The 17,937-nt window shown below is 31.8% G+C and overlaps 1 protein-coding gene across 1 annotated transcript in view; it reads right to left on the bottom strand.

Moving 5' to 3' along the window:
* Positions 1–17,937, bottom strand: part of LOC139503686 (uncharacterized) — a 388,876-nt gene that overhangs the window by 107,569 nt on the left and 263,370 nt on the right. Inside the window, exons 47-51 of the mRNA XM_071293512.1 lie at positions 14,912–15,163; positions 12,920–13,069; positions 6,794–6,898; positions 3,322–3,429; positions 1,482–1,686 (exon numbers count right to left, since the gene is read on the bottom strand). Coding sequence (XP_071149613.1) covers positions 1,482–1,686; positions 3,322–3,429; positions 6,794–6,898; positions 12,920–13,069; positions 14,912–15,163 — 820 coding nt within the window. The remainder of the gene's footprint in view (positions 1–1,481; positions 1,687–3,321; positions 3,430–6,793; positions 6,899–12,919; positions 13,070–14,911; positions 15,164–17,937) is intronic.

Here is a 17,937-nt window from a genome sequence, read left to right as displayed (position 1 = left end):
ATTAATCAGCCAAAAATCTGATTACATGTAATTTAATTTAATCAATTACTTTTCAATATACCCTGTAATCCTGATTACTTTTTGATTACATTCTGATTACAATGAAAAAAAATCTTAAACTGTGTTTATGGTCAATAAATGAACAATTTTGTTATTCTTATTTAATAAATATTTACATGTTAAGATAGTTTGGTTTACTTTATAAAGCATGTTAATTGAAAAAGTCATCATTTATAGACTAAGAAGAGACATATAATACAATTAGTAAAATATATTGTACTGGCCTTAGTGAAAGATATTGTACATATATTCACAATTTAAAGATGTACATATATATATTTGATAATAACTGTTATATTCAAGTAATATTTTACTTTTCTTTAATCCTGAATTATGATCTTTTGTTAACATTGTGATTTTTGTCAACTTTGAATTGACAGGTAGGAAACCAATTAAGGTTTGTTTTTATTGCAATTTCCAATTGAGTATAGCTGTAGGACTATGTATATGATAAAAGATTAATCAGACATGTGAAAACTTATCTAATTAGCACAAACTAAATTAAAAGTTGGACAAATATCTTGTTCAAGATAAGCACATTTTTGTATTTTCTTAAACTGGACATGTAAAATGCAATGATTTATAGGACTTGTATTTTGTTTACAATTTGATTAAATTATTCTCTTAAAATTTTACATAGTTTTTAACTGGTAACTTTATTTCATCCATATTTTAACTTCCATAAACTGCACCTTGAAATACATATAAAGTCTCAAAGAGGTCAGAAGACAAACAGCAAACTCTTTATAATGACATATTCAATTGAAGTTAAAATAATTCAGAGATCAATGCTGATAATGTGTAATGGGTCATAATCAGTGACACAATGTTCATGTATGTATGTTGTGAACTTTTGTGGTTCATTAAATAGATGAAGTTTGAAGTTATCATTTTCTAATATATAACACAAAATCCTTTCTAAAAAGTGCTTTAGTTGTATCAAATGTTAATTCATTTATATCATTCAAAATGTGTTTTTTTTTAAATTCATTGTAATCAGATGTAATCATGATTACTTTGCTAATGTAATCATTAATTTAATCAGACGCCTTCAGAAATGATGTAATCATTAATTTAATTTAATCGTACAAATGACAAAGTAATTGTAATTTAATCAATTACATTGAAAGTAATCAGACCCATCTCTGATTAGTATAATCAGGCCCGTAGCCATGTATTTTCAAGGGGGGGGGGGGGGGGGTATTTAGACTCATAAACTCGACTTTAACAGTCAAAATTCGAACAGAACGTTGACTTTAATAGTGCTTATTTGTTTTAAGCGGGGTTCGTCCGAACCCCCGAACCCCCTGTTTACGGGTATGGTATAATAGTCCCAGATTATAGATATAAACATTTTGATTTAGTATAGAAAAAATCTTAATTCCACTAGCAATCTACCATTCTCAATCCTTTATATTTACCTAAATTGTAAACAAATGGACAATTATCAGAGCCTGAAGCGATACCATCTCCGTCTGGATCCGAATCACATACGTCACCAATTCCGTCTCCGTCTCCATCAGTTTGGTCAGTGTTGGCATCAATTACACAGTTATCACAGACATCACCTACGCCATCTCCATCGGAATCAGTCTGCACAATGTTACTCACAAACACACAGTTATCCTGAAACATCAATAAACTATACGGAATCAGTCTGCACAATGTTACTCACAAACACACAGTTATCCTGAAACATCAATTAACTTTACGGAATCAGTCTGCACATTGTTACTCACAAACATACAGTTATCTTGAAACATTTTCAATAAACTATACGGAATCAGTCTGCACAATGTTACTCATGAACACACAGTTATCCTGAAACATCAATAAACTATACGGAATCAGTCTGCACAATATTACTCACAAACACACAGTTATCCTGAAACATCAATAAACTATACGGAACCAGCCTGCACAATGTTACTCACAAACACACAGTTATCCTGAAACATAAACAAACTATACGGAATTTTAGTTCCTTACTGAAAAAGGAATGAATTACTGAAATGAAAGATTTTTTTGACAGATCATCTGTCCAAAGTCAGTGGTTGTTGTTGGCAGCTGTCTCAATATTTGCTTGCCTGTTTTGCAGATAAATTAGGCCATTATTCAATTGAATTGCTTAACATTTATCATGCAATGGCCTTTGGTGGCTTAATTACCTTACTCTATCGGTTATGCTTCTGGTTGAAGAATGTACCTAATATTGTTTTAAATCCTTTGGTCTATTTGAACAATTTGACAAATGGAAACATTAGTTAACTCAATCAGCAACACCTTCCTTCATTAAGAAGAAAATATGAAAAGAATCTATTGAAGTAATTATGATGCTGTCAGCTGTTTCTTGATATTTAAAATTGTTTGCCAGAATTTTTAATAATGTAACAAATGAGAAATCAGTATTACACAAATAACAGTACTGTATGAAAACATTCCACATTTTACCTTCCTAAATGAAAAACTGTGTGTTACTGTTTATTAAATCCTCATGCATTTAAGAGCAGTAAATCTGATGAGGAGTAACTTTATGATTTCATGCATACATATTTTTATAGCTTTTCTTTTGACTGCTAATCAATGAAAATTTAGTCTTCAAAATTATATGCAATTAATTTGAAAATTGTGTTAAGGGCCAAGGAAGCAATTTTGGTTTCAATCAATTGACATGTTTTGTTGATTTAATAGTTTTTATTATTTTTAGACAGTTTTCTAATACATGTATAAAGTTAAATGCATTGACACCAAAAAATTAAGTACATTCTTCATTTCCTAATTTGTATTTTAATATGAAAAAACCTGTTTAAACAAATAAAAATTACATCCAAATCACCTATAACATCATTATCATCATCATCATCACAATAACATTTACATCTAAATCACTGATTACATCATTATCATCATCATAATCACCAATTACATCATTATCATCATCATAATCACCAATTACATCATTATTAACATCATTATGATCAGAATAAGACTTACATCTAAATCACCGATTACATCATTATCATCATCATAATCACGATAACACTTACATCTAAATCACCGATAACATCATTATCATCATCATAATCACGATAACACTTACATCTAAATCACCGATTACATCATTATCATCATCATAATCACGATAACACTTACATCTAAATCACCGATTACATAATTATCATCATCATAATCACAATAAGACTTACAACCAAATACCTATAACATCATTATCATCATCATCATAATCACGATAAGACTTACATCTAAATCACCGATTACATCATTATCATCGTCATAATCACATGCATCACCCATTCCATCATTGTCATTATCCTCCTGTCCAGAGTTTGGATCAGTTGCACAATTGTCCTGCAAAACAGTAACCGTATTGTATATAACACCAATTGACATTAAAAATTAAAATGTTTAAGCAGTTTCAATATTTAGATTATTTCAAAATCATTGACTCCAAAACTGAGGTTTAAGGCCATTTAAAACCTGTCAGATGCATATACACAATGATTTTTTTTTACAATTTCTCACACTGCTATAGTAGGGATGTCTACTGGGTAAACTAATCAAGTACTCATCGGTTCTATCTGTTGTAAACTATTATTGGGGGCAGTCAGATTTGCAACATTGCAAATTACAGTCTTGCAGATGAAAATATTTGTTCCTACAGTACCAGTGTGATGGATTGACCAAGGGCATACGATAAAGTTTTGAACCTGTATTTACAAGTAGATGGAAATTTGCATATAGGCTTTTTTTTACCTGATTAAATCAAATATGTAATAAAAAAATATACCGTCATGTGCTACTTTGTGAGTAAAATAAGGTCGACATTTTGTATATTTGCTCAAAATTCAGATTTGTGTCCGTATTTTCTTTTTCGAAAGAAAGATATAACTTTTTTGTTTTAAAAGATAAACACAAATTGTGTTTTGTTAAAGAATCGGTAATTTCTGTATTTTATAAGTATCATTGCATTTTTTATTCAGAAATAACTCATATTTATCAAATGTTCATGAATAGAGGAAAAAATGTCATTTTTTGCTGCATGTTTATCAAAATTAAAAAAAATGCGCTATTTACAGTTTTGTAAAATTTGGGTCACATAATCTCCTTGCAAATTGAAACAAATTTCCGTTTTAAAAAATAGGGGTCTATGCACTCGTTTTCAAATTAAATCTGTTTGAATGATAAAAATCAGTCGAAAAATGCATCTTTTCCCGATATGTCATAGTTTGACGTCGCGAAAATAACATTTTACGATATCAACGTCATTACCTCCCCTTTAACTGTATCGTATGCCCTTAAAGTGTTAGTCTAGGCTTAGCCTACCGTATTTTCTGAAACATTTTAATGACAATTTAGTACAAGCAATCAAAATAAAATCTATTTTATTTACTAGTATAATTAATCAGTGATGCCTATTTAATTTTCAAATTTTATATAAACTAGAGGCTCTCAAGAGCCTGTGTTGCTCACCTTGGTCTATAGGCATATCAAACAAAGGACATTCTCCAACATTGTAGACAAGAATAGACCATATGACAAAAATCTCTATTTTGCTGATCTTGTATTACTGATCTTTAATTCTGTATAGTTGTTTAGGCTTATTAATAGATCTTGCCTTGCTGATCATTTTTGTGATTTAATTTTCTCTCTTATTATCATAGTTTTAATGATAAAAGGCAAAAATAAAAAAAAATAGTAAAATTAGCAATAACTCCTATAAGAATTTGCCTTACATTTTTGACATATATATGGAGAATTGGTAGAGCTCATTTTCTGAACATATGTTTTCATTTCAGATTTTATAACGGTTAAAAAAATAATAGACAAAACTTGCTGATTACCCCAATGTTCTATTATTAGCAATGACAGCTGTGTTGTTTGGAAGGTAAGGTTATTAGACACATTTTTTAACTAGTTACCATAATGATGATTTTGGCCAAGTTTGTTTAAAGGACAAGGTATGATAAGGGCTGTTTCTGGCCCTCCTTTTTCCAGAAAACTTTGAAATTTGAACCCATCCCGCCTGTAGAATGAATTACAGCATTTGCTCGTTCGTATAGCACCTTATTTTATTATGTTATGAGCTGAAGTCTGTGTAAACTAAGACCTTGAAAAGGCAATGAACGACGAAAAAAGTAAAAAATCTACAATTTAATCATGTTTGGAGATGAAAATTTGACATCAGTGCCAACATTGAGTATTCTGAAATTTTCAACCATCAACTCTACTCTTATGTATCTTACATTTAATAAAATATGATGGTGGTCTAGGTTAGTGCTCATGTCTTAAATTTAAAAATGCTAAATTTAGACCTTATATGGCAGAAATTACAAAATTTTAAACCGTTGCTAGGTTGTTGCTAAGCATTTATTAAAATGAATTTAAATTAAATTCATTTGCAACTTGCAGTTACTGTTAAACAATGAATTCTATTATGATTATTGTTAATTTGTAATGAAAAAAACAATGCATAAGTGCTAATTTGGCTATTTAATAAAACCGTTGCTAGGCAACCTTTCTTTCACCGGAACACAAAAAATCATTGTTTTGTCTTGTTCCTACACAAAGGCTATCAGTAATCTATATATAAACTTATTCTGGAAGGGGAACAAAAACGCCCCTTATCATACATTTGTACCTTGTCCTTTGTCTCAGTAGTTTCAGAGGAAAACAATTTTGTAATAAATTACAAAAATTACCAAAAATTGTCAAATATTGACTATGTGGCGCAATATCTCCAAAAGGGGTCAATTGACCATTTTAGTCTTGTTGGCTTATTTGTAGATCTTACGTTGCTAATCAATTTTGCTGTGTACAGTGTATTTCTATCTATTATAATATTCAAGATAATAGCCTAAACAATAAAATTTCTATAAAATTACCAGTTCTGAGGCAGCAACCCGTCAACAGGTTGTCTGACATGTCTGATGGTCTTAAAATTTCAGGGCAGATAGATGTTGACCTGATGAATTTTTTTTATACATGTCAGATTTGCTTTCAATGCTTTAGTTCCAGAGATACAAGGGAAAAATGCATTTTACCACCATGTTCTATTTTTAGCTATGGCTGCCATCTTGCTTGATCGGCAGGGTCATCATATTTACCCTAAAGATGGTTTAGGCCAAGTTTGGTTTCATTTGGCCCTGTAGTTTCAGAGGAAAGGAGTTTATAAATGTTAAGGGACGATGACGACAGAAGACGGACACAAAGTGAGAGCAATATTTTAACAGAAAACCGATGGAGTATCGTTTTTGGTATTCGATATTAGAATTCTTCAGTACTCATTGACATCCCTACTATAATAATTTAAACTTAATCAAAACCTTAAACCTGACCACTGGAATAAGGACATTGATATACATCAACTAAAAATATGTTTTTTTAATCGTAGACAAAACTTGTTTTAGGTGCATTTTGGTCAGTCATGTTGTTTGGCAGATGGGGTCATCTGACACATTTTCAAACTAGATGCCCAATGATCATCTAGGAATGAGGACAAAAAAACGTAAAGTGATGAGAAAATCTTACTGAAGATTCTGACATGACAAAAAGACAAAATGGTGAAAAGGCAGGGAGTACTACACATGTTCTTGAAAAAATAATAGTTTCACAAATCATGATAAAAGTTTTATTAAATACATTTATTTTTGCAGTATTTTTATAAAAATGACCACCATTGCCAATGGTTTTATAAAGGTTTTACTGTACTTACTCTACGACAAGATGGACCTGTACAGGAAATAGTCAGTGTTGGCACCCCATCTTGGTCAGGATCCTCTCCACAAATATAACCATTGCCTGCCCAACCAGTCTTGCACTACAAAGATACACTGGTAATTTAGATAAGTGTTACTCATAACAACAGTGTTCATGATCATAAAACTATACACCTTCTTCAGGAATCCAATCAAATGCAATAATTCCATAGACAATTAATTTAACATAATCTAAGAATTTCAGTAAGGGCCTAATTTGACCCGAAATAGGCCTTAGCACAGTTATTTTGTAGTATATTTATTTTAGACCAAAACACAAATTTACAAAATCCCACCTGCTATATCCAATGAAAATGCATGTAAGCACTCAAGGTAAAATTGAATATTGCATTGTCAATTAAGCATTGGTAGTAGTTGATGGAAGATAACTCCACTTTTTAAAGATGATTTTAACAATAACATCAATTATATTTTTAAAACATAAATTAAATTCCTGCACCTTGCAAAAGTAATGTAATTTTCTTGACTGGTGTAAAATTATTTTGTGACTTGAATATCTGAGCATTATATAACATTGATAAATTTCTCGAAATGGTCATAGATAGGATGTATATAATGTTATGATCAATGCATTATATATATATAGTGTATCAAAAAGGTAGTGATAAGCCTATGAAGATTTAGATATCAAGTTAGTAACATAGGGTCTTGATCGCATTTTATGCAATGTTTTCCCCAAAAATGATTTTTTTACAGAGTACTGTACTTCATTTTGGAAAAATTTAGCCAAAAACTATAGTAAAAGTCTGTTAGCTCTAACTCAAAATATGGACAATTTTATGATAAGGAGATTTATAATTCATTTTGACTTCTTCATGCATTGTAATTATTGACTTTTTTAAACTTGACCAAATCTATACTTTCTCTAATAGATTGCTCCGTAGGGTGCAGCTTCATACAACTAGAAAGATGGACCCCTAATCAGTTTGAGCAAGTATGGCCACTACATTCAAGCTTGATACATCTCTGAATTTGGGTTGTGATTTTAAAAATTATTTGACATGTGTTTGCAACAAAATGAATGTGAACAAAGAACAAAAAATTTGGTAAAACATAAAAGTATTCAGTTTTTTATGAAATCAAACAAACTTTAATTTTGACCACAATGTGGACCAATTTGATAATGGGGCTCAATAACAATATCTGAATACATGGCAAGATGTAGCATATCAAAGAACTCCATATATTATTTTTTTTGTTCAAATCAGAACAAAGTGTATTGTTGGATACCCATTTAGACAAATTCAAAACCAGGGACCCAAACTAAAATATAAAAATACAGTGCCACTTGTTTAAACCAACACCTGTGATATTCGTACAACTTGTGACATCTGACGAAAAAATTTCTAATCCTGAAATGTCTATAACAATCTTTGTTAAAAAAAACTTGTGTATTTCAAAACCTGTCACCAACATAATCTGACACTGTTTTCAAGTTCACATGATGTTAGTTATACCTACAACATGTAATTAATCCTTTCTAATCTGACCTTTTGATCTGATAATCAATACAACAAAATAAATAATTATCAGAATTTAATGTGTATCATGATCACTGAACTGTCAAACAAATTGACATGATTGTGCGCTTGATAGATGGAAAGGTGAGGTACGAAACGTTGTAGGATTTGTTCAAGGAAGCAAACCAATTTGCATGCGTTGAAGATAACAACTACCTTAGGTCCCAATAACAACATTTAATAACAATGACAGAAAAACACTATTGTAAAACTGAAAATTTTAAGGAAAGTTCACCGATCAAATCTTGATAGTTTCATTGAACAAATGTAACTCTTACCTGAAATCTGTTGTAAAATATTTGTTGTGGTATATGTGTTATATCAAAACTATTTCATCCTTAAACTAGAGGCTTCATGGAGACTGTGTCGCTCACCTGATATTTTTTTGTAAACTGCATTTTACCCCTATGTTCTATTTTTAGCCAAGTCTGCCATGTTGGTTGACAGGTGGGGTCATCCATCAATTTTTTCTAACTAAATACACTACTGATGATTGTGGCCAAGTTTGGTTAAATTGTCTTATAAGTTTCAGAGGAGAAGATTAACAAATGTTTACGGAAAATTGTTAAAAATTGACTTTAAAGGGCAATAACTCCTTAAGGGGGCAGTTGACAATTTTAGTCTTGTAGACTTATTTGTAGATCTTACTTTGCTAAACATTATTGCTGTTTACAGTTTATCTTTATCTATAATTATATTTGAGATGATACCCAAAACAGCAAAATTTCCTTAATATTACTTATTCAGGGACAGCAACCCAACAAGGGGTTGCTTGATTCGTCTGAAAATTTCAGGGCAGATAAATCTCAACATGATAAAAATTTATCAGATTTTGCTCTAAATATAAGAGCATATAAGCCAAAAACTGCATTTTACCCCTATATTCTATTTTTAGCCATGTCGGCCATGTTGGTAGGCAGGCGTGGTCATCGGACACATTCAGGGGCAGCAACCTTACAACTGGTTGCTTAATTCATCTAAAAATTACAGGGCAGATAGATTTCAAACTGATGAACATGTTTATCCTATGACAGATTTACTTTAAATGCTTTAGTTTAGAGATATAAGCAAAAAACTGCATTTTAACCCTATGTTCTATTTTTAGCCATGCCGGGTCATCGGACACATTTTTAAACTAGATACCCCAATGATGATTGTGGCCAAGTGTTGTTAAATTTGGCACAGTAGTTTCAGAGGAGAAGATTTTTGTAAAATTTTACAGACGACGACGGACGACGGACACCAAGTAATGAGAAAAGCTCACTTTGCCTTTTAGGCCAGGTGAGCTAATAATAACCATGATTTTGTAGAAAAGTCTCATAAATTAAACCTTTATAAATGCACAGTGATGAAACATACATAGTTATTTCCTGTGATATTGTTTGTGCATACTTACGCGGTCAAAAGGGAAACCTGACAATGTTGACACCTTGTACAATATGACACAATTCTCTGATTATTGTGTCTCATTAGACAGTATTCAGCGTAACATAGAACACCAAGAATTCTTTTTTGGTTGAAATTAAACAAAGTTTGACCTTTTGGAATAAAAGAGGGACGAAAGATACCAAAGGGACAATCAAACTCATAAATCTAAAACAAACTGACAACGCCATGGCTAAAAATGAAAAAGACAAACAGAAAAACAATAGTACACATGACACAACATAGAAAACTAAAGAATAAACAACACGAACCCCACCAAAAACTAGGGGTGATCTCAGGTGCTCCGGAAGGGTAAGCAGATCCTGCTCCACATGTGGCACCCGTCGTGTTGCTTATGTGATTACAAATCCGGTAAATAGTCTAATTCGGTAGGTGACATTCATGAAAGGGAAGGAGATTGTAGTTACGACGTAAGGAACATATCCGATATCATTTGTGAAACGGTTATTCCATAACGGTCAACCAACTCGTGATGGCGTCCGTAAAATTTACGAAGGGATGATTTCAACTTCACCATTTGGAACTCTTGGTTTAATAGCTTCCTTGTGAGCAGTAACCCCCTATCAAAAAAATCATGATAGGAAATGCAAGCACGGGAATATCGTATCAATTGGGAGATATATACCCCGTATGCAGGTGCTGCTGGAATGTTGCTACTTAGAAATGGAAAGTTCACAATTGGAAAGCTGAAATCATCTCTTTTGTCGTAAAGTTTTGTTTTCAACCGACCATCATTGTCAATTTATAGATGTAAGTCAAGATATGAAGCCGACTTAACTGTATCTGTAGAATCCTTTATCTATAATTTACCATAATAATAGTGCCCAAAATCAAAATCTATTTATACCTTTAGATTCAGCATATTAAAAAAACACAAGAATTACATACTTTGAATCAAACCCCATTGAAATTGGTCACTAAATAAGCAATTTATTAAAGTATTAGAAACATGTTTTAGGCCCATTTTTTTCGTAAAATTAAGAACCTAACACTCAATATCAATCCCAGCCTTCATAATTTGTTATGGAACCTTGTGGTATAGTTTCAAAGAGATACATATACTTATACAAAAGTTATTGTCTGGAAACCAGAAAACCTGATCCTGAACATACATCACAAAACATATGTTAGTATTTTGTTCAGAGGTTTACAATAATATACCAATTTAAGGAAGTACACCTCTGAGTAGCCAAAAACTTCTAGAATTAATGTTTTTTTCTTAACCTGATTTTTGGGTTTATATGACTGTAAAAAAGTGATTAGTGAAGAAAAAAATCAAATGTTTTTGCTACGGCGCTTTGAAAATACCCAATTTTGATGATTTTACTTCACTTTTTACCTATTTTTGGGCTATTATCGCGAAATAAATTACAGTTCAACAATTAAACTTTTTTTTAATACTTTCAATAAAGATGAAGTGGACCAATCTGAATAAATTTAACTAAAAACCAGATGCTCGGCAGGGCGCAGTTTTATACGACCGCAGAGGTCGAACCCTGAACGGTTGGGACTAGTATGAACACAACATTCAAGCTGGATACAGCTCTGAATTTGGATTCTGATTAAATAGTTGACACAGCATAGGTTTCAGACACAGAACGAATATGGTCTAATGAACTTAACATTTGTTTTGCCTTTGAGCAATTCACTATGCTGTTGAATATTAAATCCTCTAAAAAAAAATATTTGAAGAAATTTTCTTTTTAATTTCTGAAATCTGAAATAAGAAAATTGCCCCCCCCCCCCAATTTTTTTTCACCTCCTCCTTTCCCTTATTCCAAAAATAATCTCAATTCATATTTCTAATGGAGTTTGCAACAATAACTACTCATTTTTAAAAATACATCATAAAATATCAAAACATAAAATGTCATACAGTCATGGTTAAAATTAAGATTAATTAATAGTAACTTATAAAAAAATAAATGGGGAATGTGGGGAATTGGGACACAGATGATGCCACCGCTAGCATATAACGTTATAAAGGGACATAACTCAAGGACTGTAAAAGTGAAACTGCCAAAATTGAACTTAAACTGAGTTCAGAGGTAATAAGCATTATATACACATTTCATAAAATTTAGTTGAGACAAACTTAAGTTAAGAGAACAGAAACTAAAGAATTCTTCAATTTTTCAATTTGTAAAGGGGCATAACCCTAAAATGGTAATCAAAGTGCTTGTAATCACTGAATGGAAAAGACTGTTTTAATTTATCAGTTGGTAGTAAAAAGAATATTGCATTGTATATTGTATATAGCATTGATTTACGTTGATTCAACTACTATTCTGGACAAAGAAAGATAACTCCAATTTTCAAAGATTTCATAAAGCAAATGATATTTGCAAATGATATGTACATGTTAATATAAGAAAGTTTTATCATGTTTTGATGCTTTCTTATGTCAAATGTACCATGCTGTAAATTTTGTAAATTTATGATTTTTCTCAATTTTAAGAACAAAATGTATATTATTTCAACTTTTTTGTTATAAATGATTGAAAAAATACACATCTTAGAAATTTGAAAAGACAAAAATAATATGGGATGTACATGACTCTTGTAAAATCATTTTTTGTACCCCTAATCCATTTTCTCAAAATTTTGGCTAAAGACTGATTTGGTTGGTTGTAAAATTTGAAAACTGGATTACTCAAAAACTATTCATTGTAAATGCACAATTTTTTCACCTAGTTATGTTTGATTATAATATTTTTTAAAATTCAGTGATATTTTCCACTTGTAACACGTGTTTTGAAAATAATTCCAGAACGGGATTTTAACCAGACTGAAACGTCAAAATAAAATTGAGAGAGGAAATGGGGAATGTGTCAAAGCGACAACAACCCGACCATAGAGCAGACAACAGCCGAAGGCCACCTATGGGTCTTCAATGTAGCGAGAATTCCCGCACCCGTAGGTGTCCTTCAGCTGGCCCCTAAAAATATGTATACTAGTACAGTGATAATAGACGTCATACTAAACTCTGAATTATACACAAGAAATAATACAAGACTAACAAAGGCCAGAGGCTCCTGACTTGGGACAGGCGCAAAAATGAGGCGGGGTAAAACGAATACATTCTTAACTTTATACCTGACATTTGTATTCCTCGGGTCCTGTGAAATAACACACAGCATTGCTGTCACAAGTGTGAACACCAGACAGGCAGAAATCTGCTAGCACACATCCAGTCCTAGAACTACCTACATAACCTTCTTTGCAAAACCCACAGTAAAAACTACCCTGAAAAACAGAAATATCTACTGAAATACATTAACAAACAGAGTTAAGACTGTGATATTTTTGAATCGTTAATATAAAGTAACATTAGTGACATAAGTTTTCTTATTAGTCAATATACAAACTGATCCCATGCTTAGTATATAGGATTTTGTTTGGTTAACACACGTTGTTACAAAACCTATAGACCGGGTGTTGCTAATTTGATATCCCCCGGAAATTTGTTACCCATTACACGGGGAACTTCAAGCATGTTTTCCTTCAATTTTGTTCAATGGTTGTTCCTTGCGTAATATTCAAATCTGTAGCTTATCAATGTCTCACTGTAATTCAATATTTAATGCACTAACAATTTAATCATATTATACAAATCATTTTAGTAAACGCATCACTTGGCTGCCACATTATCAATTAATAGGACTACTGACCTAGCTATGCAAATGAACCATGTTGATGTTACACTATCTATGACATGATTCTCCATCATTGAGCACACAATTTGACTCATTCCAGTTTATCTCTGGATCAAAACGTCTTATATTTAACTACATGTAGAGTTCTACCAAAAAAAAAAAAAACCCACTACATCCTGTTAAAAATATATGAAAATTCAAAATCTTCTATAAAGCTTTTTAAAATAAGGAAAAAAAACACCGTTACTTTCGCGTTGCACTAAGTTGTCAAATTTCTCTTAAAGTCGCCAGATTTGGAATAAGACAGGGTATAATTGTTCTATCCAAGTTTATATCCGTACTGGTGTATTGTGATAATAAGTGGATACTTACTGGTGTATTGTTACAATAAGACTGATAGTGGATTTTACTGGTGTATTGTGACAATAAGACTGATAGTGGATACTTACTGGTGTATTGTGACAATAAATGGTTACTTCCTGGTGTATTGTGACAATAAATGGTTACTCCCTTGTGTATTGTGACAATAAATGGTTACTTCCTGGTGTATTGTGACAATAATACTGATAGTGGATACTAACTGGTGTGTTGTGACAATAAGACTAATAGTGGACACTTACTGGTGAATTGTGATAATAAGGCTGATAGTGGACACTTACTGGTGTATTGTGATAATAAGGCTGATATTGGACACTAACTGGTGTATTGTGATAATAAGGCTGATAGTGGACACTAACTGATGTATTGTGACAATAAGACTAATAGTGGACACTAACTGGTGAATTGTGATAATAAGGCTGATAGTGGACACTAACTGGTGTATTGTGACATTTAGACTGATAGGTATAGATTATCGGATTTTCTACAAATTGATATCGTAAAATATCAGCCGCGAGCCACAATGTTAACGTTTTTTTGGCGAGTGAGCAATGTTAACCTTTTTTGGGCGATAAAAAGTTTCACATTGTGTCGAGCAGCTGATATTTTACGATATTTATACGAAGAAAACCCGATTATCTCTTTATCGTTCCACTACTGGTCTTTTATCCTCTCCATAAGACAGTTTTACGCTTGACGAAGGCAAGCTTGATAACGTCTCCTCTCGCATTGTAACGTCGCTGATAACTTTTCCTTTCACATTGTGACGTCGCTGATAATGCCTGGTTTTGAAGTCTTGATACGAGTATTACTGAGTGACAGAGCAGATTGATATAGACGTAGGGAAGGACGATAATGGATATTTATTGGTGTATTGTGACAATATGTCTGATAGTGGATACTTACTGGTGTATTGTGACAATAAGACTAATAGTGGATACTTACCTGTGTATTGTGACATTAAGGCTGAAAGTGGATACCTACTAGTGTATTGTGACAATAAGTGGATACTTACTGGTGTATTGTGACATTAAGGCTGAAAGTGGATACTTACTGGTGTGTTGTGACAATAAGAATTAGAATCACATCCTCCATGATTGACAGCACACTCATCTATGTCAAAACATGTCTGATAATATAATGGATCATGGTGGTAGTTATACAGCTGAAATATCCTACGTGTATTGTTCCAAGCAAGACCATCTTCATAAGTTCCTGTGTAACCATGGGGACAGGCTCTACACTGGTAACCTGGCTCAGTGTTGATGCAAGCTGATGTGTTCCAGCATGGACTCCCCACATAACACTGTGGAAAAGTGAAATTATACCGATAATTTAGTTCCTAAAACTTTTAGATTGATTTTCTACTTTATATATTGTCAATAAACTCATCAAGTTATTGTTTTATGAAAAAACTGTTTTGCAAGTTTATCTGCTTCGTTCGTTTTTTATTGTACTTATATGTAGTATAGGTACTGTTTATACAAACAGCCATTCCACATTGTTCCAGCTTTCACTTAAAAATTCATGTGATAATAAATATGTTGACATTCTGGATACATTTAACTAACATACACAGACCACTTTTAAATATTGTTTTTTCTTGAGGTTAATTTCCCTTGAATTTGATACTTTGAAGTTACAACTGGAATCTCACTAGGAGGCACAATAATCTTTTCTTAATCAGATACATGTCATAAATAATCACTGTTGGTAAGGAAATGCAGATTATTATACCAGATCTTATAAAAATTAATTACACGTGACAACAACTAGTATATTATATAAGGGTCAGTAAGGCCAGACTCCTCCCACTGTATGATTGATGTATCCAATCTGTGTGTAAAGCCATATGCATGGTCTTTGTATAATCACTTTCTTGGTTCACAGCAGTCTTGACTAGTTGATATAGTTTAACAGTGCTATAATTTAATTAATTATTCATGTTATTGTTTCAAATAGACTTCATCTTTTTTTTTTTTTAACTTTTACCATTATAATGTCACATTACGGCTGCATTGTATTTGAACTGCTACCATATACTGAATTTTAGATATTTACGTCTTGCAACATCAACTTAAAATTGTTTAAATTCACTTTTGGATCTTATTAACTTATACACAGCTGAGTTTTCAATGTTTGAAAACTTGTGTAGAACTTTACATGCGGAATTTATAACCATGTTAACAGTGTTCAAAAGTATTATGTGATCGAGCAGAATCTAACATCATCAGATCCTTACATAATTTTTGACCATACAGAGATTTCCATGAGTGTTATATATTGATCTGGCCTTACATTCTATACAACTGTTCGCAAGGCAAGTATATTTGTTTGAACTTTTATTTCTTATATACAGATGTTACTGTGCTATTGTGCTCGGAGTTGTTTTGCAAATTATAATCCGAAGGCAACTAGAGACTAGATTTAACTGGTTTAAAAATCAATTTCTTCAATTTACATATATTAACATGCTTATTCATAAAACAGCCACTTGAAATATTAAGATCTATCCTGATTAATTTTTTTTATCATTATTGGATCAGTTAGTTTAATTTTTATTTTTATTTGTCTTCTTTTATATTATTTTTGTTTGCTGTCCTTACAACATACCCCACTTTCCATCATGTTCATGCATTCTGCAAAATAGTTATTAATTAAAGTAGTTTCATGATCTAAAGATAGATAAGATAAAGATATTTTTTTCAAATTTAAAACCTGGCCCACTTCGACCTGGCCATAATGAGCAAAGTTATTTTATTATAACAATTTATTATGTTCTGATGTTATATATATATATATATATATATATATATGTTACAGGCATTTTCTAAATTTAGTCATTTTGTAAAATCACTGAAGTTTCAGGCTTTTAACAAAATGCCTAAACTTGACAGGCATTATACAAAATAACACAAAATACCTAGTCATTTTGTAAAATGACTGAAATTTTGAGGCAAAATTTGACAAATTGCCTGTTCAGTTTCAAGCAATATGTAGAGGAAGGATATCATTGACAAAAGTGGACAAAAACAAAATATCTTGCAAATTAAATTACTAATGGTTTCTTGGAATTAACTTATTTTCCCAAAACCATCTGGGAAGGTTTGTTTGTCATAATATGTTCTTTTTAGTAAAACTACGTTACACATGTACTCACCTTGTAATTCAGATACCAATAGTGAATTTATGATTATTTTGTCAAAACGGAAGACAGACAAATTGTTCAGTCAATAGAACAAAATTTATAATAGATTTTTTAGAAATTCGAAATTCAAAACAGTAAAGCGAAACATACATTGTTTTAATTGACTGATTGCTGTTTGATTGCTTTCAGTCGCAAATATGTAATGCATTTTAAGACGTGAACAATTTGGTTATAATTTTTATGGGTTATTTCTGTAGGGGATTGACCCGGTAACGTACAGAAATTTAGACTGCTGCTTGTAATTGAAATGAAGGTATTTTGGAGAGGGACAGACAATTTCACCTCAGAACATCCATAAATAAAAATAAACTAAAGACTCTTAAGAGCCTGTGTCACTCACCTTGGTCTATGTGCATATCAAACAAAAGACACAGATAGATTAATGACAAAATTGTGTTTTGGTGATGGTGATGTGTTTGTAGATCTTACGTTAATGAACATTCTTGCTTCTTACAAATTGACCAGCACAAAAAAGAGTTTCACTAGATTGAGCTCTATGTCTAAGGGTACTCCAAAGGTTCTTCGCACTGAGTTCAGTTTATTGATATGCATATACCTTCTGTGTGATTTTTCAAGATGCTTAACAGACTATCAATATCTACATGTCCATGAAATGAAATCCAAGGTAAAATGATTGAAACATTTTGAATTATCTATCACAACTGGTAGTAAATGTTCTCTTTATTTTTTCAAGGCAATTTAAAGATTTAGGTTTCATTTGATAAAAACATTCTTCAATTAAAAAAATTGAGAATGGAAATGTGAAATGTGTTAAAGAGAAAATAACATGACAAAAGAGCAAAAAGCAATTGAAGGTTACCAATGGGTTTTTAAAAAAGTGAGAAAATCCCTCGCACGATGGCGGACTTCAG

This window comes from Mytilus edulis, chromosome 14 (genome assembly GCF_963676685.1).
Source record: "Mytilus edulis chromosome 14, xbMytEdul2.2, whole genome shotgun sequence".
Classification (NCBI taxonomy): Eukaryota; Metazoa; Mollusca; class Bivalvia; order Mytilida; family Mytilidae; genus Mytilus; species Mytilus edulis.
Note: the sequence above shows the minus strand (reverse complement) of the source record. Positions and strands in the feature narration are given on the sequence as shown.